Raw genomic sequence first — 26,054 nt, forward strand, 5'->3', positions numbered from 1 at the left:
TTTACTTCGTACGAGGTCTCGAAGCCCGCCTAGCCCGTCAGATCGTGCATTAAACCAGCTTATAAAAGGCTTCCGTCTTACAATGCAAGGTGCTATTTTTTTTAGCGAAGGAAAACAAGGAATTACGCGCTGAAAACGAGAAGCAGAAGCAAAAGCGGACTAGATCTCGAAGGCCGATCACTTCTGAAGAGGGATTTTCAATTGAAGAAGCTTCTGCATTAATTATGCAGCAACAGGAAGCAAGTGAAGCAAACCCCCCCGGCCCTAGCACCTCTAGAGAATCGGGTATTCAGCCACGTACTCGGCCCCCCCGGGGGTGTGGAATATGCAGATTGCCAGGGCATCGAAGGGAAACATGTCCAAATAGACCACTTAATTAGTTGAGCTGATTTAATGACATTTTTGTTGATATAAAAGAAGTTGAAATCAGTAGGCTGGTTGGGGTGCGTCACTCGCTTGTGTGCGTCACTCGCTTGTGAAATACGTTATCTACCTACCTAGGTAACCCTCGTGAGTCAGCCGCAACAAGCATCACCTATCCCCATTTCATAAACAAGACCAACTTGACCTTTAGCAATACTAATAATAAAGAACAGACTGCCTAAATGGTCCTCTGATTAGGACCTTCCTCGGCTCATCACCACTACGATGGCACCGAAACGCAGCTCCGACGAAATGTTCAACACAAATGACTGCGAAATTGACCTGACCAATAATCGGCTTGACACCAGATTTTTGTCTACACCCCCTCAGCCAATGCCTAATATGAAAGCCCCACAGCGCACCTTTGAGGAAATGTTCAATGAGTGTGAAATTGACTTCACCGAGAACCTCCCTGACACCACCACTTTCCTGGCTATTCCCGAGCCAACAGATAAACTAGTGGCGATCTATAAGAAATTAGATAAACTGGCTGAGATTGTCAGAGAAGGCAAGAGCCTTGCCATCCACACTAACTACGCAAAAGCTCCACAGAAAGAGTGCGACGCTATCATCGAGGCAAATAGCAAAATGTTCCCTGTTGAGATCGAGCAGTTCAATGCCTGGTACGCCGGTGCTAACATGCCAAATATCGACTGGGAGAACAACCAAAAAGTCGTTAGGCTTTCTGAGGGTGAAGAGGCTCATTTCAACCAGCAAGTTCGTGCAATTCGAGAAATCTACCACAACCCAAACATCACTCGCGAGAACGCATACTGGTTCATGTCCAATTTCAGATATATCCGCCCTCTGATTGAGGCAGTTGCAATAGTACGGGTTACGCAGCAGAAGTGTCTTCATGAGCGAGAAGGCCTCACCGAGATGGAGTTTGCGGAATTGGAAACTGCTCGCAGTATAATCAAGATTACCATGGACGCCTTGCAGAAAAGACAGCGCCGGGTGGAAATAGATGATACCCTACGGGAGAGACAGCCGGGATTGGAGAAGGTGACAGTCTTTGAAGCCTGTCGGGCTATTCATTTCCGCGCCAACATAATTAATGAAAAGGCCATGGAATACAAGCAGGAATTAGAAGGTATGGGGTTTTCGAGGGCCAAGGAATAGCTGAATGTCAGCTCGTACCTTTAGGGACTGGGTCTGTTGCTCATATGTACTCTCACTATCTTTTGATTCGCCTTGCCCTGTGGCTCTGTGGCTCTGGTTCTCTGATGATGGACAAACTTGACGAAGCTAAAGTTTGAATGATTGGCAAGCACTGCAGTCCTAAGAAACAAGAATACTGGACCTTTATTAACATTCAATTCTCTGTAGAGCTGCGGCCTGTTTCTAACATCCATAGCCATCTCACAATATTGATTTCCCCCCGCCCCCCCCCCTCCCCCTAAACAAAATGTATTTGTGCGGGAGAGGCCACTTCAGCCTCCAGGGAGGCCAGAAACCGCCAGGTGTGGGTCGCCTCGCTACACAGTAGGGACAGGTAAGTTATATGTTTTTCAAAAAGGCAACTTTCTTCATTTCGAGCTTTATTTCATATACAAAGTTGGCAGCCATTCAAGGTTGTCTATTTCATGTATTCTCGGTAGAATCCTGAAAAATGTAGCGAATGAATTTCGCACTAAAAGCTATAAGGGCACACTAGTAGCATTGACATAAAGAGCAATCTGGGACAGAATAAGAATACCAACAAGAATAAGAAGCATTTTCAAATCACTGTCCATCCTCTGTCGATCAAATCACCTAGGCAGGGTGATAAGGCCCAGGCAGAGCCTTCTGCCCCGAGTTGAAAGAACCCAACGATACTTCCGTCTTCGTTATCATCTACCACGATGGGCGCGCCACAAACTCCTTCCCGGATCGAACCAGCAGTGGGTCCATAAAGAGGGTAAATATTCTCCGTAATGAACTCTGTGAATGGGACCAGAGTTAATAAATCTGTGATTAGAAACAGTAAGTCTGATATCCCCTGAATCGGTGTTTCTAAGTTTCACGCCGGCAGTTGAAGCCATGGTGGCATCGAGGTAACCACCGTCTCTGCAAGTAACGCCACACTCAACTCGCACTCCTGGGCGGAGAGTTTGGAGGTCAGTTAGAAAATAGTTAGTCGTATCCTGAACCGTTCCAGGTGTAACACAGCGTTCTCTGCTTTGGTATGCCAGAGGCCAAAAAGGTGTATGGCTGTGGTGGTATATAGTGAGGAGACCACCGACTCTTCCTGGGAGAGATCGGGTGCTGTATGATCTTCCATCAAGCGCGATCTCGACAATGATGATAGGAGCAATGTAATTGACAGCCTGCACTGTCACAAGCCTACCTAAGCCCTGTAGAACCGCTTCCCGTTGCTTTTCGGATGGTCTCTTCCACTTCGGTAGTTGAAGATGAGGAGAGAGGGGGTCAGCCAGCCTCGGGTTGCTGTAATCGGTGTTCGTTGTCAAGTGGCCAATTAGATCCGGCAGGGATAAACGATACCGCAACGCATGCCACCGTTAAAGGGATTGGATTTGGGGGATAATGGATTTCAATGATGATATCTGGCCAGCTGTAGGTCACACTTTCCGCACGGAAGGCATCGGAAATCCACTTCCTTTCTTCAGGTGTAGGAAAGCGGAAATCGTGTACATGATCATCCCAGAGAGAGAACGGGGCTGGATCAGAAGCATGTCGGGCGCCGTATCCATTGTTAGTTACCCAAGTAAAAAACCTGGGCTGGTGAGAAGGGGTGGGTTGTTCTGGAGGAGCGGTGCTTTCAGGGTAGGAATGCAACAGCGCTTCGTAAGTCTGTTGCCTTGATCCAAATGCGACATACGGCACTTGGAAGCGCAGCGATTCAACCGCAGATAGTCGTTGCTGCATGCCGTCTCGATAGGCTATGTGGCCTCGGCTATCGATCTGAACACGGGCTAAGACAGACAGGATTTTGTGTTGACACACTTGGGGAAAAGACAGTGATGAGACGTTCAGCCGGGCTCTGAGTACAGGATGTAGCAGATGTTGACACATGCGCTGAGGCCCGCAAGTGTCTGAGATGAAGTGAACCAAGTAACCGAATTCTAAAGGGAAGTGACGTAGGGATCTACACTCTGCCAGGTACGGCAGCCTTATCTCCCCGCTAGTTAGCTAACTTATCGTGCTAGCATGTTGACTAACGGATTTATGAGGGCATTCGATTTGCCAAGAAAGGGGACATTCGCCTCTATTCTATTGAGACTGTGATGCAGCTAGTCTACTAGCCGTCAGTGGGACCGATCGACCACCAGGGTGTTAGCAAACCAGTGTGCAGAATGTGCGGTAACAGAGATCAAAGGGCACTGGTACTCTGCCTACGACGCGAATGGACAGGAGACGCGTATATATCTGGACGATTGTTATATTAAATTTACACTTGGTAATATGGCTTTTCCGATTTAATCGAGACTAGGACAACATGGACCATGAGGACAAAGAGAAGTTCTGAACATATAAAGCGGGCACTCCGTGGAGACAGAATATTATGGGATAGCAGCACCGTCGAATTGTCTTGAAATATACCAAGATATGTACATTTAGAAGGAAGCATCCCAGAGCCTGACTGTTTTGTCAGTAGATCCAGATGCCGCCAATTTACCATCAGGCGAGAATACCACAGATGTGATGGAACTAGAATGGCCCCCAAATGTTTTGTATATAACACCCATAGTAGTATCCCAAAGTCTAACAGTGTTTTCATTAGATCCAGATGCCAGCAATCTATCATCAGGTGAGAAAGCCACAGACTGGACTCTATAGGTATCGAACTCAAGCGTTTTGAGTCTAGTGCCCGTGGTGGTATCCCAGAGTTCGATTTTGGAGAAATATGCAAATGCCACCAATTTACCATCGGATGAGAACGCCACAGAGTCGACGGAAGAGGAATGATTCTCAAGAATTCTGTGTCTAGTGCCCGTGGTGGTATCCCAGAGGATGACATAACTGCAACATACAGATGCCAGTAATTTACCATCAGGTGAGAACGCCAAAGAGTAGAAGGAAGAGGAAGGGTCCTCAAGTGTTTTGTGTATAGTGCCCGTGGTAGTATCCCAGAGGTTGACTGCCAGGTCATCAGATACAGATGCCAACAATTTGCCATCAGGCGAGAATGCCAGGGAAGTCACCCAGCTAGAATGACCCTCAAGCGTTGTGTGTATAGCGCCCGTAGTAGTATTCCAGACTATGACTGTCCGATTTTGAGATCCAGATACCACTAATTTACCATTAGAGGAGAATGCCACGGAGGTCACCCTGCTAGAATGGCCCTTAAGCGTTGTGTGTATAGAGCCCGTGGTAGTATTCCAGAGTATGACTGTCAGGTCATTAGATCCGGAAGCCACCAATTTACCATCAGGTGAAAATGTCACGCAAGTCACCAATTTAGAGTGGCCCTTGAGCGCTCTAGGGAGCATTGTTCTGACAGCCGTGGCACTTTGCACTGGCTGGGACTTCACAGTTGCGTTGCTAGAAGTCTGGAGAGACGATTTCCCCAATTCTTGTTTTTCTCCCGCAATGGAAGTTTCGAATGCCCCCGTATATTTGACAGTGTTCCATGATGCAAAACGCTCTGTCATCGAGTCAAGCGATGATGTAGTATGTGCCTCTTTATATGCAAGTGTATCTGAACTTCGATTGTTGGGCAATGACTGACAAATCCACCTGTGCTGTAAAGCATTTCTGGCTGACATCCGGCGTGCCGGGATAGGATCCATAAGGCACAAGACGAACTCAACTCCAAGTAGACTGACCCGGTTGGCCAAAAGTTTATTGCAAGGAAAGATATTAGGCGTTTGGACATAGTTGGAGAGCAATCCAAGATGCTCAAATGTGGGTTGCTTGGTCAAAATCTGGAACATAACCTCTCCAGCTGCCCAAATGTCAGCGGCATAGGGAGTACCGCGTTCAGTCAATTTATGCAGTTCAGGAGCAATATATCCCATGGTGCCATTCATGGTTGTTGATTGTTCAAGACCATCTTCGATACATTTGCTGATCCCAAAGTCTGCGATCTTCACCCACCAATCATCTGGTGGACAGGATCTCAAAAGAATATTCTAAATACGATTAGAATTAGTGATTGGTTAAGGTAGTTGGTTTCCATTTCGCAAACGACTCACTTTGGGTTTCAAGTCACGATGTACAAAGTCATTGCCGTGCATTAAATCAAGGCCCTCAAGGATTTGAGACATTATGGACCGCGCCTCAAGTTCCGGTAGTGGCTGCTTCTTCTTAAGCAGATAATTATGTAGATCCCCAAGCTCAAGATATTCCATCGCAATAAATAAGCTAGTTTGGGTCTGGTACCACCCGAAAGACGTGACAAAACATCGCTCGTACTGCTGATCCGTCAGTGGCTTTCCTTACATTGAGCAGCTGAAAGACAAGCCTTTGAGTGCGAGAATTTCGCAATAGCCTCGAGTTCACGGGCATAGTCTATCTGGCGGCGGACCTCCATCTCCTTTGTTGCGCGGACCTGATGGCCATGCTTTCCTTTTGTGCATCTCTCCAGCCACACCTCTCCAAATCCACCACTGCTAATCTTCTTCTCCCGCTGCCAGTGTTCTAACTTTTTGATTGGTCGCTGGGAACTAAATTCCTGCCCATAGTAGGCATGCACTGTCTCGTATTTGCCATGGGAGTGAATCTCAAGCTTAGAATCGAGAACCCAGCCTGGAATACTCGACATTTGGAAAGAAGAGAAGATATAATGACGTGGTTGAGGTTCTGTGGATGTGTAAAGTGTGTAAATTAATAGAACCATGAAATAAGTGATAGAAATCCTTTGAGTCTCGGGGCTCTGGGGATTAGGAATTGTAGATGAGGGGTGTCTTTCTGCGGTGAGCGCCCAACAGCCCTGGAGCCTCATCAACTTCCTTAGTAATTTATCCTACACTAAGGCTACGCGCATGACCCTTAGCGCGACGGACTGATGAGAAGTTGATGAGCTAGAGCCAACCTGAGAATGGCGTTGGATAACACACCGTGGGTATATAGTACTTGAACGAACATCCCATTATGAGAGAACAAAGAGCATTTAAACATTATATGCGTGAAGATGGGTATAGGTATATATCGAAACAAGGCCAAATGGACAAAATTAAGCAAAACCATCAGCTCTCCGACTCCGGATGCTTGCCCTGAACAGCATCGGCAACGCCGCTAGCCCAGTCCTTCAGGTCATCGAATTTGTGCGAAAGTGTGTCCCACCACGACGAGCTCTTTTCGCCATCACTTTCATGGTCTGTGGTGGGTGGTGCCTCAGCTGCTGGAGAGGTGGGTTTCGGCGCTGGCTGGGCTGGCTGGGCTGGCTGCGGGGGTTTTGGTTGTGGGGGTTTTGGTTGTGGGGGTGCTGGCTGTGAAGGTGATGGCCGCGGAGGAGCTGGCTGCACGGGTCCTGCTGTGGGTGAAGTTGGAGCCGGGGGATCAGGAGGCGTGTCCAAGACCGGTGCGTTCTCATCCGAGTGGAGGCCGACTGGCTTGAGCGGGAGTCGTAGTGTGCCATTACCCGGAAGAGGATCGACGCCCAGAGAGTCACAGACAATGTTGTACACCTCGATGTTTTCTATACAAATTTGTTAGGTCGAATCACAGCCAATGATTTGAAGTAGGTACTTACGGAAAGGTTCCACCCGGCTGTTTGGCTTGTGGGGGAAGGCTGGGCCGCGCGCAATAAAGATTGCTCGCATCAATGGATGCTCATGGTCATATCCGTGAATGCCGAGAGGATGGTATTTCTCACCGGCCTTTAAAGCCTTTTTGACATCGAACTCTGACCGATTAACGATAGCCCACCCTGTCTTAGGGATGACCCACAACGGTGCAATGCGTTCGTTGTTCGAGAAATGATACCGTTCAGGCATTGTCTCCCGTGTGTAGAATTCGAAAGCATGCTCGTATTCCGGAGCTACCTTCTCCAATTGTTTTCGGAGGGTCTCCAAATCCTCAGGCCGCTTGGGGCGCAGACCATTAGATGGCCACCCGTCAATATGTTCAATCAGATCGAAATCAATCAGATCGTCCAACTGAATCAGCCTCTCTGTAGAGGTAGTGGCCATACCGTGGTCTGAGACAACCACGATGTTAACCACCTCGGTGAGATTGCGTTTCTCAAGACCGGCCATGATGCTAGCGACCATCCTATCCGCTTCAGAAATCGTCTTTCGGATTTCAGTGCTATTAGGACCAAATTTATGCCCGTCCCGATCGACATCGGGAAGGTAAGCCGCGATAAACTGCGGTCGCTCAGGTGCCATCTGCGATTCTTCCTCCAGACCTGGGAGATCCAAAAATTCAAGGATCCGATCCACTTTGCGAGACCAGACTTCCGTCCCGTTGTATTTGTCTACAAAGCTTGGCTCCTTGTCGCCAATGTGAGCCTCAGACCCCGGCCACATATGGATGGCCGTCTTCACACGCTGCTTTTCTGCCGTCACCCAGAGTGGTTCCGCCATCCACCACTTTGGTTGCATGCTGACAGTGGGATTGGTATAGTAGAATTCCTCCTTCATCTTCGGGTCCCAAAATGTGTTGCCTACAATCCCATGGCTTTCGGGGTAGAGTCCAGTCATAAGTGTGAAGTGGTTTGGGAAGGTGACGCTCGGGAAGCTAGGGGTCATGTATTGCGGCGAGACGCCATTGGCGACGAGAGAATTGAGCGCTGGAGTCAGGCCGCGGTCGAGAAAGTCGGCTCGGAAACCGTCTAGCGAGATAACGATAGTGGTTGGGGCAAAGAGAGCTGTGCCATTGGAGAGCAACGGGGGAGGGTGTACTCGTGTAGCGCGAAAACCGCTCGAGGCTTTATACGCCCCGAGGACGAGAATGACGAATAGAACGCCAACCAAAGCAATTATAAACAGGATTTTTCGCCATGAAGGTCGTGGAGGCTAAGCGGCGGACGTGTTAGCAGGGGCCATAGAAAGCAGCCACGGTACGTCTTACCGGCTCATATGTGTATTCGTCTTTCCCGTCCAAATCCGCCGACGACCTGCTCAAAAGGGAGACATTATCGTCACCAATTCCCTCCTCCATCTCATACATCAGCTCGCCGTCTTCACTGACTCTTTCACGACGCGACCCCCTCCGCTGTCGCCGCTCCTTTTTCGTCTTCCCGATCCTAACACTGCTACCATTCGGGCTGAAAATCCTGCGCAGACCATGACCAGTACCGCCGCGGGTCAAGAGATTCTCCAGCTCCTCTTCCTCTTCTAGCACCGCCCGGTCGTGCTCTGCGATTTCCAAGGTGCTGCGGTTTTGACCGAGGAGGGCATCATCGTCGGAATCCGAGTCCTGCTCGGAGGGCGACCGCAACGAAGATGCATCGTTGTCGTAATTTGCCGGAGAAAGAAGGGAAGAATGGTCTGGGCGGCGCATTGCTAGCCTGATGAAGACATGGAAAAAGAGCTGAGATGGAGAAAGGAAGATCGGAGCATTGCCAAGACCTAATCATTTGCGATAAGCCTGATCTATAAAAATTGCTTACTCGGTGTTTATTTTGTTTATTATGACAATTAACTATGATAAAATGATCTTTGAGCTTGAGAATTAAATCTGCTTGAACTAGCATTATAATTGTTTGGTTTTTTTCACAGATTTATGTATAGCTTACTTATTATGGCTCAATACTCACCAGCAACATCCAATGAGTGACAATAACAAGCGTCTTAGTGTGGGAAACCGGCATGCCACAAGTATATTCCGAGAGCAACATTGCAGACTTTTTGGTGTGCACGAAATAACAGAGGCATTGGTGGTGTTATCTTATATCTTCTCTCACAAGCTGCGTGAGCCCCTGCAAAAAAAGAAGTACATATCATCTACATCTTCACGAACTATCGTACATAAGAGAGAGTACGTCGGAATAATTGAGGAGTTAATAGGCCTGGAACTCCCTATAGTATTTTAACTGGGCAGTACATCACTCATACTCTAGAAAGTATGTCCCGGTATCTTGAAGAACCGAGGTTAGGACATTTCCATTTCCTAATTGTCGAGTTATGCTAAGTGCAATTAGTACTCTACCTAAACTTCGGATACTAAATTCACAGTGGCACAGCCTGCGTTGGGGGAACTCTAAGATATCAGTGAAAGGCGAGTCGAGGTTTGCAGTCCTGTACACAGATGTACTAAGTTGGGTTGCAAGTTATCCTGTCGTCTACTTTCTTAAAGTGAGCAACATCAATACAGGGTATGTAGGCCCTAAATATGCCTCTTCATATCTGAAGACGGTCTGCGACTCCACGCAAGTACATCCTAGTGCCCGAAGATGCAACTTGAATTCAATTCAATATTGAGGTATTCTACATTGTAACATTCGCGAGAAATAATTCCCTATGTTACTCAATAGCTGGGATCGAATTTCGCGCTTTCCATTTTCTGCGGACAACATTGAAATTCATGGGACACTGCGAACAAAACTTGTGAACATACCGTCAGATCTGCAGGAACATACATTCCACAGCTAGTACGTGACAGCTGCATTCCTCAGATTGAGTGCAAATGACAAAGATCGGAGCTCATGTACTTGACGTGAGAACCACTGACGCTTTCTGAACACAGAGAGCGAGATTGTGACCGATAGGTGCTCGAGCACACCCGAGCGGAAGTTCTGATGCTAGGTGAGCCGCGTTGATGCAAACTCACTAGATGCCGGATGCAGTAAGTAGGCGATCAGCCCTACGCAGAGAGTGGCTTTTGAGGATTTTCAGTATGCTATTAACTAATGAAGGCTCTGAAAGGGCTACGATGGAAGTAACATAGCTAATTTCCGAGTATCTTTTTCTGTGACCGATTCTAGAGACTAAATGTGCTCTACCGGATATTGAGTGCGATTCACCTTTCTTATCTCACGGTCTAGCGGTAATCAAGTGGAGTGTTGCGGGAGGCTATCCGTTCACTACTCCACGATCTCCTGTTCCGCGCATCTAGGGAGCTAAGAAGGCTCTCCACCCATTGTCTTCCAAAACTCCATTCAGACAATGTATCTTCAGTGCATGCTCCCGAAAACAGACTACCCACAAAGAAAATCCACTTGACACCCATTGTGCCGGATCTGAAGTGGATCACTGTGGAATTCCACGCTGGCGAGGTGTCTGGCGTGGATGTCCGCTTGCAATGGCATCACCTTCCTAATTGGGACACCATATCACGTGACTACAACCCAACCGAGCCGGGTCTCCACTGTTCGGACGAACAGCAAGCCCAGACGATCATGACGAGATTGGCGTCGGGTTCAACCGATCGTACGGGGCTTTCAAGGTGGAGTGTAGATCAGACCAAGGTGACATCTACCCCGGATGCGGAAATCGGTTAGTCTCGTTTCCACTTCACCATGAGGGCAGATGTCAACATCAAGGACAGGAACAAAGGCATATATTGCAATTTGCAAAAATTTCCTCATTATTTATGCCATCACCAATTAATTAACTTTAATCAATAAATGACCGCATTTGGACCGCTCGCCAGATCTATAAGAATGCCGTCCTCTTCGCCTCAGATCTCTCGATTTACACCTCAATCGCATTTGCATTATCATTCTAGGTAAGTGAGCTAGCTTTGCTGGTACCAGCACAACATTCTCAACAACATATACTAACCCCAATCCCAGCTTCGTCACTCGTTAAGACAGCAAGCGATCTATCTGACTTTTAAATTCAATCGCTTTCGCATCCCAATAAAGATGCATTTCACCGCCCCCTCCATCGCCTTGTTGGCTCTCGCAGCCGGTGTCCAGGCCGGTGGCGCCAAAGAACAGCATGAACCCCCCGTTCGCAGCGGAAAGAGCATCGGCAAGCACTACTCTACCGATGCTGCTACCGGTGCTGTTACTGGCATCCCCGGTCATGAGACTGGTATCGTTGGTACCGGTGTCCACACGGGAAGCCACCCCATTGTGACCGGCTCTCCCCACAACAACGGTACCCAGACGGGCAGCCACCCCATTGTTACTGGCTCCCCACACCACAACGGTACCAACGGCGGTGGCAGTGACCACACTATCATTGGCACTGGTACCGCCCCCTGCTACAGCTGCCACGGCAGTGCGACTATTCCAGTTTACGTCCCTACCAAGACCAACGGTGCTTCTGCCACTGGCGGTGCTGGAGGTTCTCACGGTGGCTCTGGATCTGGATCTGAGTCTGGCTCCGGCACTGGCTCCGGTTCTGGCAGCAACGGCTCTGAATCCGAGTCTGGCTCCGGCTCTGGTAGCAATGGCTCCGGCAGCACTGGCTCTGGATCCGAGTCTGGCTCCGGCTCTGGCAGCAAGGGCTCCGGCAGCAACGGCTCTGGCTCTGGCTCTGGTTCTGGATCCGAGTCTGGCTCTGGCTCTGGCAGCAACGGCTCTGGCTCTGGCTCTGGCTCTGGATCCGAGTCTGGCTCGGGCGGCGTTGCCGGTGGCTCTGGCAGCAACGGCTCTGGATCTGGCTCTGGCTCTGGCTCTGGTGCCTCCCCCTCCGGCGGTGTTGGCTCTGGCTCAGGCTCCGGCTCTGGCTCTGGCTCTGGTGCCTCCCCCTCCGGCGGTGTTGGCTCCGGCTCCGGCTCTGGCTCTGGTGCCTCCCCCTCCGGCGGTGCTGGCTCTGGCTCCAGCTCTGGCGCTTCCCCCTCCGGTGGCGCTGGCTCTGGCTCTGGATTGGGATCCGACGACTCGGCCGAATACACTCCCTCCAACCCCGGTTCAAAGGTCACCGCACCCCAGGTTGGGGTCTTTGCTGTTATTGGCAGCATTATCTACGGTGCCGTTATGCTCCTTGCATAAACGTCTCGCACTCGCTTAATGTCCACAAAACTGTCTTTTAATGCTGGTGTTTTGTTGTGATTGCTGGGTATCTCCTTTTGTTTCTGATATCTGATCTCAGAACTGGCTCTGGCTAGAGACTTGATATGTTCAGATGGTAGGAGTATAGGAGTTGGAAAATAGTGCTTAGATTTTGTTTTTTTTCGGGGGTTTTGATAGGTTATTTGGTTTAATATGAGTATTTAATATGAATCTAACTCATAATGCTTTTTGTTACTATTGTCTTAGTGAACTTGCCTACATAAATATATCAAGGTGAAGAAACTTGTATATCTAGATCCAACTAACATCCAAGCCCTCCAAATCCTACTATACTTCAAACTCAGAGACCAGTAGAACAAAGTTGAATTCTGCCAAGTGACAAAATGCAACCCGAGCCATGCGTTTGATAATAGAAACTCGAAAAATCCAAAAGCCAATAGCCAAAATCCCAATGCAGTCCAATCGTCCCTGCAGAGTCGAGTGGCGTGTATCGTTTACCAGTCTGTTGACTTTAGGGTTCGCCTAAGATTGGCTCAAATAAGATTCCAGATTGACTTTGCTGGCTCGATGCAGCGTGAGATTAGCTTGCTGGTTTATTGGGCCGGGGATCTACAGCATTATGAAATATAGTAGATGCATGCTTATAGCAGGATTATAGAGCATTCGAATTTGAATTGTAACCTTGATCTTGAATTTTAGACTTAGATCCATATTGCTATGGAAAACGTTGAATCTATACACACGCTCTTTTGAGCTTCGTCAATGGGTCATCTTTTGCAAGAAAATGAAGCAGAAAAGCCACCCAAACACCAGAAAAACACGCAATGCAACGCATCTCAAAAAGATCCAAAGAAGAAAGTCAATAGTAACCCCCATCCATGCAACCCCGTCTCCGTCTCACGCATTCGAAATCCAATTCACCCATTGACATCCACACCCACCAGTACCACCATCAACACCACCCGCCTCTTCAACCGTAGAATTCTTCGTTCCACCAATACCCTTGAAAAGTCCCGAAGCCGGATTGATAATATCACCCCCAACAGCACGATCCTCGAGCTGCAGCTGCACAGCAGTGATATTGTAATGTCCGTCGTCTTCGAGCGGGTAGCAGTAGACCATTTTCTTTTTCTCCGCGCCGCCGTGTCGGTCCACTGTTATTGTTACCGGGTATGGGAATGAGCCTGGGCGGGAGAAGTCTGTTGCGGAGGATGATGATGTAGGTTTATTTGTTGATGTTGGTGTTGCGGATGAGGTGGATGTGGCGGTGTTGTTTGATTGGGGGAGGAGGTGACGGCCAATTTTGTCGGGTTGGGTCCAGATTTGGACGTGGAGACGAGTTTGGGACCATGTGCATCGGTATTTTGCGTCGGATTTTGAAGTCCCGCCGTTTGTGTCGGCCGGTGAGGATTTGGTTTGGGAGGTTAGGAAGATGGATTTGTCGAAGTAGCTGTAGAAGCCGTAGTGTTCAGTTGCGAGGCCGCGGTTGTAGAGGCGGATTGGTTGGGATGAGGGGAGGGGATAGAGCATTGCTGCGGATGGGGTTCTGTCGGCGTTTTCTTCTGGTGCCGGGATTATGGATGAGATGTTGGGGTATGCGGTGCCGTTGGAGGTGGCTGCGCGGCGGTAGATGTTTGCTGAGGAGAGGGAGACTGGTGAGAGGAGGGACATATAAAAGGGTGTTTCTTCGCCGGCGTAGGGTGCGGTGTTGTTGTCTGTGTATTGGCCGAGGAAGTCCTGTTCTGCGTCTCTCGGGGCTGCGGGCGAGGGGTTGAAAAGATCGTCGCTCCTGATACGTAGCTTCGAGCCGACAGCGGTGCTGTTATCGTATGTGCCATTGCGGAAGCGGATGGAAACACGGAAATTGGGCTGGTTCGCATTGTACGGCTTATTGGCATCCTGTTGGTCCTTGGGCAAGGCACAGCTCCACATCGAAGAAGGAGTGATACAAGTCGACTTTTCAAGCTGTGGCTCTGTCCCAGCAAGTGTTGCAATCCCAGTCGGCATGGGCGGATAGCCTGTGAGGTTCAGCCACCGCGATTGAACGGGAGTCTCGTCTCCTTTCCTTGTCAATGTGATCGCCAGAATAGTGGCTAGAATCACGATGATAAAGAAGAAAATACAAATCACGAAATACCATCTTCGTCGAGTACGACCCTCACGTCCTGGACGTCCGCTCTTCTTGCTGAATGGACCCCGGCCACGCCAGAGACTACAAACTCTGCGGCCAGTGGCTTCCTCCTTTTCAAGTCTACGACGTCGGGCCTCATGAGGTCCTATCGTGCCGCCTGGGTTGACACTCGAAACTCCAGCTGTAGGATCGTTATCATAACGTGGCTGTATATCATAACGAGGAGGGAGAGCAGGATCTCGAGGATATTGCGTGTACGCCGGAGCCGGTGCCTGCATATCCGACATTGGAATTGAGCCAGGTCCACCAGCGGCGCGCTGGAAACCAGGAGAAATAGGCTCGGAGGCTTGTAAATATCTATGGGGCGCAAGTTCTGATCCTTGAGGCATTCCTCGTTCTGTTTGCAGCTCTTCAGACCCATGGTGCCGATCCTGAAGTTGCTCTTGTTGATGTTGAACCTCTGATCCAGTGTGGGCTTGTGGCATAGGCGGTACAGGGGGTGCATTTGAGTGAGGATGCGCAGTTAGACTAAATGGCCATCCAGACCCGGATTGCCGTCCCTGGATAACAAGCGGTTCCCGGGGCTGGTTGACATGACCATCAGTAGGCTGCCATGTCTGTGGAGGGGCCTGTCCATGTGGCACCTGCGATGCTTGAGGCGATGCTTGCGTAACAGGAAGTTCTTGCGGCTGTCCTTGTTGAACATATGCCCATTCAAACCCGGGTGCGTGTCCTTGGATGGCTGGCTGCTGAACCTGGGGTTGCTCTTGCTGTTCTCCTCGATTTCCCCACGGCCATTCTGTTCTTGGTGTTGTTATTTGAGGCGCTGGTTGGACCGTCGGCGGCTCCAAGACTCCTCGCGAGGCTTCCTGCGGTTGCGGTTGTTGCATTATCGGCTCTATTGGCTGTGGCTGTCCAGCCTGAGGAGCAAATACAGGGACATATTGCACTACCGGCTGCAGAGGCTGTACCTGTGGCTGCGGTGGAGGCTGAGTGAAATGAAAATTAGCCACCGGGTTAGTGGTTATCTGCGGAGCAGGGGGAGGAGCGGCAGCGGGAGCGGGAGCAGGAGCTGGCTCGGGCATAGGAATAGGAGCAGGCGCAGGTGCAGGCGCAGGCTTATCGACCACTTCCGCGGGCGGCGCAACAACAGGAACGGGAACAGGTGTAGGAACGAGAGGCGAAGCAGCACGCTGAGACCGAGCCTCAGAAGCACCACCCCTAGCACCATGCGCCACCGAGTCCTTTTCACTCTCATCAACAACAGACGAATCCCACGTATGAGAACTAAACTCTGATGATGGCGACAGAACCTGCACCTCCTTCGCGCGAACAGCATACCCAGCCGGGATCGTCCCCGCCGTCGACCCGGGACGAGGTGAGTCAATATCAATAAGCAGGCCGGCATTCTTCGTCGACGTCGACGAAACTATCTGGTTTTCGCGTGCTCCTTCAAGACCTGATGCTCCGGGCTCCTCAGGCGTACCCAGCGCTAGTCCCCGACTACCATCTTCTGTCCCGTTTGTGGCTCCTGCTGGCCTAGCAATGGGGTGGGCAGGCGTAATCGAACAGATGTGGTTGATACACTCAAAGTACGGCGTCTTGCTAAATAACTCGTGTGCGCAGGCTTGATAGTACTCAGCTGCTTCACCTTGGATTGTTTGGTTGTTGCCGAACATGAAGGACATGGTGTTTTGTCTACTAGAGGCGTTTGAGACGTATGCGGGTGGCGGGGATTGGTGTCGTTCGGGATCTTGTTGATGTTGGTCTGTTTCGAATGATCGGGAAATCTCGAATGCCTTCTCGCCCATCGGGGCTGCTGTCTCTGGTGTATCTGGTGAGAAGCATGAGACCTCTTTCTCGCGCTGGATCCATTCTTTTGGCTCGTGGGCCCGGGTTCGGGTTGTAGTTGGTGACGGGGTGGAGGGTGAGTCCTGTGGGAAGGATGGGCTGAGGGGGGATTTTATGGACCGGCCCATCAGCGGGGAGAGGAGGTATGTCCACCAGCCTTGCGATTGGGGTCTGTTGTCTGCTTGGGTGTTGACACTGAGACGGCCCTGTTGGTCCTTCGGGATTGTGCGTGCTGTTTCTGGCGTCCGGGGCGGACTGTCATCTTCCCAGATTGAGGTTGTTGAGAGTGTGCGAGCGTTCCTTTCTACGCCCAATGTGCTGTGATAGGCAGACCCCTGGACGGGAGTTTTGGTAGCATTTGAGTGCTGTGCGGGAATGGCTGGCACGGGTGGTACATCGGTTTCATATTGCCAGAGGCGGGGCGTTGGCTGTGAGTAAACGCTTGATGTTGCTCTTGGTCGGAGCATTTCGGTGCTCGAGTTTGAGGGTGCATCCCATGGTGCAGGAGTGACGACAATTGATGGTGTGAGCGGCGTGCCTGCGCTGTCAGGGTCCTGTAATCTCTCTACTGACTCGTTACAAGGCACAGTGAGTCCAATCATGACATGGCGGTCTGAAGGCGAGATTCCATTCTCGTGTCTGTCATGGAATGGATCTTCATCTCTGGGGGTAAGGAATGAAATTCCCGTTCCATTCTGGCTGTGGTTGTGACTCTGCACCGTCTCAGAGACCCGATGAAAGCCCCGTGAAACTCTCTTCCTAAAGATATCCTTTGATTTCTGCGCCGAGCGTTCCTTCTCTCGCACTTTCGAGAGGAGCTTGAGGTCATTCAGATCGACGAACGGCGCAGCCGCATTTGCAACTGTAGGAATCGACTGTTTCCTCGGCGTTGGCGCCGGCGCCAACGTGAAATCCGTAACAAGGTTCAGCCCAACTGGTTTCGCGACACTTTTGCGTTTCTTGGTGACGCGGATATTTAGTCTCGAGGCTTCTCGGTGGGAGGAAATGGGCGAGCGGTTCCCATCTTTGCCGGACTTGGCCTCGAGCTTTTGTCGTGCTGCCTTGGATAGAAATGCAAATGGCCTGTCTCGTTCTTCCTGATCTTCCGAGGAGCATGACGGACTTGAGATTTCTTCGCTGATCGGCGAAGATAACGGGAAGTTTGGTACAGGGACCTGGAGGTCCTGTGGTTTTCGTTTGAGCATGATGTTCCACTAGACTTGACTGTATCGAGATGTTAGTCTACAGAAATGACAGAATTCAATGTTTTCATACCATGTGTCAAGAAAGCATAAAAGAACCAAAGTGGGAAGCGAAACAAAGGCGTCTATTAATATTATAGCGAGTGAAACAATGGAAAATGCAACAATAGAGTGGACAATAGCCCTGAATAGAGTCGATTCAAATGCAAAACAAAAGAACGAAATGAAAAAAATGAGAAGGAAGAAAAGTCCCGAGATTTAGGCCATCAAGCTCTATTTCTACATTTCTCTCTGCATCATCACAGTGCAGCATCCACAGAGCCCAGCCCGGTCACTTTACAGCAATAGCTCAAGCTATAAACAACCCGACCAATAATCATCGTCGCTGGTGAATTTCTGCAGCGATCCCAGACAACCCGCTGTAGCCAGCTCTGTGCCGTTTCATCAAGGTCCGTCATTGGACCACTAGCAGAGAGATCACCAGGGGCAGATGAGTGAAAGGTGATGGATTGGATGCAAATGTCAGACTGAGGCCGGGCTCTACGCGCCGGGCCGGGGGGCGGGCGCTTCGAGAGGCCAATTAGTGGAGGGACAAAAATAGATCAGATTATAGTACTCTTACTTAATTAAAGCATCTTTCTGAAACAACATGTTTGTTTATATTATATGGTCTATAGTCTATGGTCTGTGGTCCATGCCATTCCCCGGTGAAGCTGTCAATGCGTTGGTACTCCATATCAACTACAAGCCAGAGAAAGATGTCGAGTAAACAAGAATATCCATATTCCAGCTATTTCAGCTATATCATATTCCATATTTCCTCCTATCATATGTGGAGTGGCCCTAATAGAAACAAAAAAAAGCAAAGCAATTGCGGGTATGAATAACAAAATATGAAAAACAGAGAGACCACTCCATAAAGAAAAGGAAAAATCAGTATAAACCAATCCCAATAAGTCGGGGATCGCATCTATAAAGGGATATATGATACCAAGAGAAAGTCAAAATCAAAGTCGTGGATAGGTTTTGCGTGACTAGTCATATCTCATACACAACTTCAGCTTTCCTCAACTTCCCGCTACCGCCGCTCATACTCAATGCCCTGCATAGGTGCACTAGAGCCATTCATAAGGGGCGGTAACGTCCGCGGCTGCTCCTGAGTCACGCCATTGCTGAACCCACCGAAGACAGGGCCCTGGCCATTGCCCTGGTTGTTCATTTGGTGGTGTTCGAAGATTGATGGCGGCCGGGAGGCACCATTAGCTTGGTTGAGCTGAGCGCGCATCTCATCCATCTCGGACTGCATGGCGGCGCGCTCGCGCTGCGATTGCGCAACGGTTTTCTCCAACATCGCTATATAATCAATTGCGCGGGTGAGCGTTTCCCATTTGCTGGATTTGTTGGTTTGGCCCGGTGGTAGACGCAGCCGGAGCGCTTCGAAACAGTCTTTCATTTCGCTGCGCCGTTTGCGCTCGGCTAGTTTGTGCGTCACACGCAGTTCGGGCGTGCGGCTGTACGGTGTGCTGCCCGGCGGTCCGTCTTCTTCGCCGATCAACTCTCGCACGGCTTTGTGTTGGAGGGAGTGGTGGTGGTGTACATTTTGGGGTAGATCTGGGAGACTTGTTAGTATTGCGCGTGCAGTATGTGTTTTGGCTGGATCGTCTTACCGTGTTGTCCTCGTGGCATTCGTTCCGAGTACATGCTGTTCATAGACTCCGCCATGCTGCCCTTTCGGGAGAACGGAGGGTTGGACTCTCCCTTCGAAGAGACGGAGCTTGAGCGCGCCATGTCCGGGTCGGGGAAGGCATACGCCATACCCGCGGTAGGTGCTTCAGCATTGTAAATTTCCGACCGAGGATTCGAAGAAATGGCCGGAGCCGTGCGACCGGCTGCGAAACTCCGCTGTTGGTCGGTTGCGCGGGGGCCCAGCGGAGAGAGGGGCTGGCTGCCTCCCGAGTAGCGAGGTCCCCGGTATGAATTCATGTCGGTTGGAATCCCTCGTTCCCTTTGTAGACTTGAGACGATCGAGGATTGGGAGGCATTGGTGCTGTGGTAGGGCGAGGCTGGGTTGATGGCGAGAGAACTGATTCCTTGGTTCATGCGACTATCGACACTGCTGCGCCGGGATTCAGTCTCTGCCACACTTGCTCGTTGGGAGGGGGCTTCATAGTTCTGGTTGATGGAGGGGAGTGTGGAGTTTGGCTGGTTGAAATTTGGAGAGGGTTGTTGAGTGCCCGCGGAGGAAGGGGTGGTCGATTGGTCGTGGGGGTAAGGGGAGCGGTCGACCGCCGGGTGTCCGCGGTTTGGAGAGGGTTGCGACGCGGATATGAAGCCGAGGGAAGGATAATTGTTGCCGGTGCCATTGGTCGCCGTGGAGTAGGTGGACGATCCTACATGGTCAGCACCGCGCCGCTCCCAATCCATACCGGGTGAGGGTCTCCTACTTGTGCTTTGCGGCATTGACCAATTCCCCGAGTCACGCTCAATCGTGTTCAGAGAGCCATTCCCGGGGGATTTCTCCGAGGGGGTACCGGTAGGCATATTCGCAGTGAGGGTCGAGATGGAGGGGAGGGTTTGCGTTGAGCCTATAGAGCTCTGAGGCCCTGAGACGGCCTCCCATGGCCGGTGTGCGACAGAAGGATCCATGGTGGGAGAGTCTGAATCAGGCGGGGGAACAGTGAAGAATCGAATATCAACCCGTTCTCTTTCTCTTTTTTTTTCCCACACTATCGCATATTCCAAGCCGAGAGTAGGAGATCAATTCGAGAAACGATTCACCATGAAACCGTTTTTTGCGAGGGTGTAAAGTTGGCGCAAGATAAAGGAAAAGGCTAGAGGGTCAGACATCAAAACATAAAGAGGAGACAGAGATCCAGCTTACCGAAATATTATAAGTTAAGAGTAGGAAGTTGAAGTAGACAGGAGTTAAAGAAGTTCCTAGAAAATTGGAGACTCGAAACGTCTCGAGTCTTTGAAACTCTTTTTTTTTTTTTTTTAACCTTCTTTTTTGGCATCCCCTTTCTTAGGAATTAAATGATAAATTAACAAAATAAAATAAAATAATATATCAAAATAGATCAAAATAAATACCGAAATAAATGAATATGTAAATTCATAAATACATAGATTCATAAATTCATAAATTCAAAGAATGTACGGAGTACTGGTATTACTGCCAAGTCTCTACTGCAACTGTGCCACGAGGACCCTGGAGAGTAAGGCTATATATATACTTCCTATTACATTAATCTACTATTACTCTCTATCTACATATTGCTCTTTGTATTTACGCCTAACTACTCTAACTACTTATCTACTTCATGTATTCAAACCAAGTGGAACATTCCAAAGGATCCCTAGGAAAAGTAAGGAGAACACGTTTTATTTTATACAGAATACTATTGTTACAATACACCCCCTTCACGTGGCTTTCTCCCTTGCAGTCCCTGAGTCTCCTTCTCTTTCCATCCAGTCAAGCTGCATTCGCGACCGGGGCTAACTGCACACTCCCGTTTGGGAGATTACTGTACGGAGTACGGTAAAGGAAATTGACGTTGGACACATGGCTGAAGGGTTGATCGGCAAACACTGTTTGCTTCGCAAAGTACGATAATCCTTGTCCTCCATGCGATTATTGTTTCTTCAGTGATACACATGGCATTTTAGACTTACTCACCGAAGGTCCACATACTTATTATTTTTATATCCCATAATTCCTATAATTCCTATAATTCTAAATAATTCTAAATAATTTATCCCCGTATATCAACATGATCCACTCCCTTCTGTAACACCTCGGACACAAGCAGCAAGTGTGTCACAGATCACCCACGCTTCCATGAGCTTGAGCTTCATACCATGCAACTACCCGTCCCTGCCGCTCAAATCATCAGTTGACCTGTCAGAGGGGTTACATGAGACTAATGTCGCGCGGCTATTTTCACTCGACGGGGGGTAAAATCTTGGTTCCGAATAGCCCAGTGTGACCTCGAGACTTGGCGAAGATGACCAAGCTTATTTGGTTCTGAGTCTGGATCTAGGTACGACTAAGTATGCTATACAATATTTAATCTTAAATCTCCCCTGGGAGAATATTTGAGACATGGGGTATTTATCCGGGTATCTACGCGAAACCGGCCTAGAAAGGCTGTTGATGTATCGAGTTGATCTCCGTTTGATCGGGTGTTCGTCCAGAAATAGATCTAGCTCGGTCGTTCGTAACGTGTAAATTGATATAAAATACAACTAAATCAAATCAAATCAAATCAAATCCGTGCCCAAGTTGAGCACCGCCACGCTGTGGCTGAGAAAATCATTTAGGCAGCATTCAATAAAAACATATGCACGTCAAGTACTACTGTCCACCATCTTCCTCTTCTAGCATGCCACATGGCACCATCGTCGCCTTGCAGAATGTCTCGAAGATCGCCACCCGATCTACGGCACATTTTTCGAACTTCTGACACGGTAGCACTTCTTCATACTTGACGAAAAGGACACATCTAGGCAGCTTATCCGAGACTCAAATCTCTGCCAAACAGTTGGTCCCTCGGGGGAGGAAAGGTCCATCGGCAACGGGAATTCTGAGTACGACTCTATCTCTACAACGCTGTACACCCTCGCCAACCTGGCCTATCTCGATCAAGGGATACAAGCTTAGAGTTCGCTATGTCAATAGTGCGTGGTGCAGACTAATGCCTCCTTTCTCTCATGGCTCATGGCAATCCTCCATGCTCTCCCATCTGCTCGGAGCCCATGGCAATACCGTGGCCTTTGCCCATTCCTGCATCCACGCCATTGAGGCAGGTCGTGGTCATGGGCCGTACCTTGCTGCCCTTTCCCAATAGTCTGCCTTGACACACGGGTCGTACCGTCCAGGGGGGTAATTTTTCTCTTTTTTTTTCCCCTTTTGCCTCCAATTCCAATTCCAGCTCCTAGTCCTCGCATGGCGATAGCCCCTTCATGTAAATAATGGCCTGGACTATGACTTCATTTGAATAGTGTCTCCATAGTCCTCGGAAAAGGGTTCCAACATGTAATTCGATCCCGTGCCTCTATACATCTGCACTACTACCTCTTACTTGGCTATACATATACACTATACAAAACAATGTAGATTGTGCTCCGTACATTTCACATACCTGCCTATTTGCATATGTACGGAGTACTAGACAGAGTACCTTCCCAAACTTCCCTACCGACGATCCTCGCACCGGCTCCGTTCCCCGAAGCTGGGGAGCGCACGGACAAAGCTTAGAGGTTACATGCAGAAAAGGTTGGGAGAGACCATACCAGGATTTACATAGAATGTGAGCACAGATACAGTAATCAATTATCGTCCATATCCAACTGAGACCAGAAACGTCCCGTCCCACCCGTAACTCGCATCCGCGTCCTGCCCAACCACCTCCGTAGCACAACTATTTTGTACCCACCTGGGTACTAGGCATAGATACCCTACTGAAACAATATTGACGCTCGGCCTTGACATATTGTTTCTAGCTCCACTCATCAGTGAAATAACACCAAAATAGCTTCCCGTTCGGAATTGGTACCCGTCCAATGTAGCCCACCTCGTCTGATCCGTATAAAATGACCCATGCCCTCCCCTCACCCTCCTTGCACATGATATCGCCATAATCCCCACTTGAATCTTCCAGATGACACCTGGAATCTCACCCCTGGCTCCCACCACTCTTCACAACCGCCAGCCTCCTTAAACTCTTCTGGAGCGCGAGGTTACTCACTTCGGCTTCGATATCATCTACATTCCGAGTGAATATGATATATCCTTCGTCATCCAACGCAAACAGAGCCTCTTGGAGCTACACCCGGCAAGTCATACTCTCGCAGAATCGGACTGAATCGACGATTGGGATTTGATGAAGAAATTCAAGAAAAGCCACGTGGAGGGTAGGATTCAACACTCCTATCTCCACGGCTGCGAGGAGTGAGGAATCATAGATGACGTTCTGGTCGGGTCAATGTTTGAAGCGCCAGATGGTTGGATCAACATCGTCTAGTAGATGATAGATTGAGGCTGATGTTGGACTCTGGTGTAGGTAGAGGTGCCGATGAAATGTGTAGCCCTCGTCGCCGCGGTCAAATGAGATGATGTAGAGGCCGTTGACTTCAAAGGTGAGTTGTGGTACGTCTATGTCGAGCCAGGGTTTTACTCTGCTGTTGATATATCGGATTATTATAGTAGTGTTGCGATGGTAGAAGTGATGGTATGAATTTAGTGATAGTGAGGTGAAGAGAAACCACAGTATGGTTCATCTCAGTTTTCCTGCCCTCATCGCTTTCTCGTTCATTGTCACTAAGTTTATTCTAAATACAGCGCTTACTCTGAGTAGTTCATTGGTGTGGTCTAATGTTCAGTGCTTTGCAGTCAAGTTGAGATGCCAAAGCGCTAAGTCGGACTAGCATTGCCCACAGCCTGGAATATATATTAGCATAATAATCGATCAGAGTACAGTAGCGCCCGACACTACCTCTATTCCTTGAACACTGAGGCGATCTTTCAAACCCTAATCGCATGATACTCTAAATCCAGATATGGTTACTCTGTACGCTAGATCGTGTTTCGGTTTTGAACTGTAAAATCCAATCGTGTAAGAGGTGTAATGCTATGTATTTTTACCGATCTAAACCGTTGCAAAATGGCGCGAAACCTCGATCCCTGGCAGCAAGATAATTGTACTCACGATAAGCAGTAAGAACATATTCACTATTAACGATAGAGAAAGTATGAGTGGGCGTCGTTCTAGACAGCGGGGTGGGTGCGATAAGGAGCATAAGCTAGGATATGTGTAATATCCCTCTCGTGATCAACATCGTGCCAGTTTGCTTTATCCTTGAGTTCCTCAGATTAATACTATTTAGTGTTAGGGGGAAGGCACTGTGCCTAGTCCTCGCTCTGGGGGTTATATTGTTAGATAGTGATACCTAACGCAAGGAAGATAGACAAACTAGAAGCTTTCCAAAATTTTTGACAAATTCGGTTTCATATTCGCAATATACCCTCTCACAGGGACCCATGTCGCTAAAAGTTGTCGCAACATCGAAGTAGATCCATCCAATCCTATCACCAGACATAACAAGCATATTCTCCGGGTAGATATTATGGTGGTAGGTAAAGAGACTGTTTCCCGTAAGATCACACCTCAGTTAGTATGGTTATGTCAATCCCCGCGGGTGCCTCGTGGGGATGTTCCCAATCCTCTCGTTTTTAACCAGAGACGTGTAGGTCAACACCACCATGGAGCCCCTTCCCACTTTCTTTTACCGCATCCACCACGGGGACTCCTATACTCATTATGATTCTATTAATGGGTTTGGATCTCAAGGCACTATTCGATGCCATATTCATTTTGGCTGAATAAGCAGAGACTTGAATCGCATTTGAGATGGGATGCCCTTTACCGGCTATAGTACGCTTACTAAACAGTCTGTGTAGTAAAGAGGCCAGGTATATAAATGAGAGATTCAGGGGAGATTGACAGCGTGTGTTATCAACAATGTGGACGAGGCAGAGTTCGGAGTATTATTAATCTAGAGCCTAGTGATTATCTTCTACCGCCAGCATTCCGAGGTACCATAATCCTAGTAACACCGAGACGCGACCCCTACCCCCACTTTTCTATAGGATAAGCGTAGTAACAGCTAAACGGCCATGCCTATCCAGACGTTTGGCGGTGACAAGCTCAAGATCTGAGAGGATGAACCCATGTCTGGCGTTATGCTGATCCATATAGAAGTTCAGGCCAAGCTTAAATTCTCTTTTATCTGCCAGGTCCTACGAAAATTACATGTTTCATCCCCACTTCCATGACGCCTTAAAACTCGATTGATGCCCGTTAAAAGACTAGCGCCAGCTACGATAAATGCAGCATCTAGTTTGAACTAGTCAATGATTCTTGCAGAACCCCCTCCATCTACTATGAATACGTTCGAAACCGGCTCGAAGGGTGCGTCGAACACGACTTATGACGAGGTTGGAGAAACGATGAAAAGTTACATCGTCCTTGAGTGGGGTAGGTGGAGATGTGAGTAGGTCAGAACTCCGTTTTATACATAAAAATTCCCCGTATCGTTAAATAATAGTGGGATTCTGATTTGAGTAATGTCGTCTGCACCTTGATTTGTAGTGTTCCGGTAGTCCCTTGTATCGTTAGGAGAGCATAGTGCAGAAGCGTTTGGGTTTGGGGTTCCATTTTGCTGAATGTTATGATAAGAGCATTAAGAACCATTGTTGGGGCTCGGGAATGCCGACTACAAGCTTCTAATTTTAAATTCTGGTCTTACAACCCATACCTAGTATTACCGGTATGGGCTAAACGTGTTAATGACGATTTCACTAATCTGGAATATGCTACTCCCTGCAACGGAGTATATCTACTGCTGTAGGAAATGATCGACGAACCGTCCGGCGCAATGCAAATTAAAACTCGACCAGCAAGGCTACCGCTGCCTCCGCTAATCACCAAATCAGACCGAATCATGAAAATAATTCACGCTGCTTACGATGAATCAGAAGCCTCAAGCAGTCCAACCAATGCCTAGATGATCCTACATAGTACAATATGTACTCCATACCCATCCCAGATACCCAGGTATGATTGGCAGATCATTCCACGATCTCCCTCCCTTT

The 26,054-nt window shown here is 49.0% G+C and overlaps 7 protein-coding genes across 7 annotated transcripts; 2 read left to right on the forward strand and 5 right to left on the reverse strand.

Annotated features, from left to right (window-relative positions):
- Positions 1-648: 648 nt before the first annotated feature.
- On the forward strand, positions 649-1,545 carry N7447_009577 (uncharacterized protein; the record flags this gene model as incomplete). Its single annotated transcript, XM_057233839.1, has 1 exon — positions 649-1,545. The coding sequence occupies one exon, from the start codon at positions 649-651 to the stop codon at positions 1,543-1,545; it is 897 nt and encodes a 298-aa protein (XP_057083381.1).
- A 1,287-nt stretch (positions 1,546-2,832) lies between these two features.
- Positions 2,833-3,291, reverse strand: N7447_009578 (uncharacterized protein; the record flags this gene model as incomplete). The annotated part of the gene is made up of 1 exon (XM_057233840.1): positions 2,833-3,291. One exon carries the CDS (start codon positions 3,289-3,291, stop codon positions 2,833-2,835), a length of 459 nt encoding a protein of 152 aa, XP_057083382.1.
- Positions 3,292-3,980: 689 nt separating this feature from the next.
- Positions 3,981-6,130, reverse strand: N7447_009579 (uncharacterized protein; the record flags this gene model as incomplete). The annotated part of the gene is made up of 3 exons (XM_057233841.1): positions 3,981-5,498; positions 5,562-5,780; positions 5,894-6,130. 3 exons carry the CDS (start codon positions 6,128-6,130, stop codon positions 3,981-3,983), a joined length of 1,974 nt encoding a protein of 657 aa, XP_057083383.1.
- A 424-nt stretch (positions 6,131-6,554) lies between these two features.
- Positions 6,555-8,814, reverse strand: N7447_009580 (nucleotide pyrophosphatase/phosphodiesterase family protein; the record flags this gene model as incomplete). Its single annotated transcript, XM_057233842.1, has 3 exons — positions 6,555-7,006; positions 7,061-8,327; positions 8,383-8,814. The coding sequence occupies 3 exons, from the start codon at positions 8,812-8,814 to the stop codon at positions 6,555-6,557; spliced, it is 2,151 nt and encodes a 716-aa protein (XP_057083384.1).
- A 2,305-nt stretch (positions 8,815-11,119) lies between these two features.
- On the forward strand, positions 11,120-12,196 carry N7447_009581 (uncharacterized protein; the record flags this gene model as incomplete). Its single annotated transcript, XM_057233843.1, has 2 exons — positions 11,120-11,577; positions 12,028-12,196. 2 exons carry the CDS (start codon positions 11,120-11,122, stop codon positions 12,194-12,196), a joined length of 627 nt encoding a protein of 208 aa, XP_057083385.1.
- A 918-nt stretch (positions 12,197-13,114) lies between these two features.
- N7447_009582 (uncharacterized protein) lies at positions 13,115-17,404 on the reverse strand (the record flags this gene model as incomplete). Its single annotated transcript, XM_057233844.1, has 1 exon — positions 13,115-17,404. One exon carries the CDS (start codon positions 17,402-17,404, stop codon positions 13,115-13,117), a length of 4,290 nt encoding a protein of 1,429 aa, XP_057083386.1.
- A 1,075-nt stretch (positions 17,405-18,479) lies between these two features.
- On the reverse strand, positions 18,480-20,047 carry N7447_009583 (uncharacterized protein; the record flags this gene model as incomplete). The annotated part of the gene is made up of 2 exons (XM_057233845.1): positions 18,480-19,012; positions 19,069-20,047. 2 exons carry the CDS (start codon positions 20,045-20,047, stop codon positions 18,480-18,482), a joined length of 1,512 nt encoding a protein of 503 aa, XP_057083387.1.
- Positions 20,048-26,054: the final 6,007 nt, after the last annotated feature.

The sequence above is a fragment of the Penicillium robsamsonii genome (genome assembly GCF_028829455.1).
Source record: "Penicillium robsamsonii strain IBT 29466 chromosome Unknown utg000005l_segment0_segment0, whole genome shotgun sequence".
NCBI classification, from domain to species: domain Eukaryota; kingdom Fungi; phylum Ascomycota; class Eurotiomycetes; order Eurotiales; family Aspergillaceae; genus Penicillium; species Penicillium robsamsonii.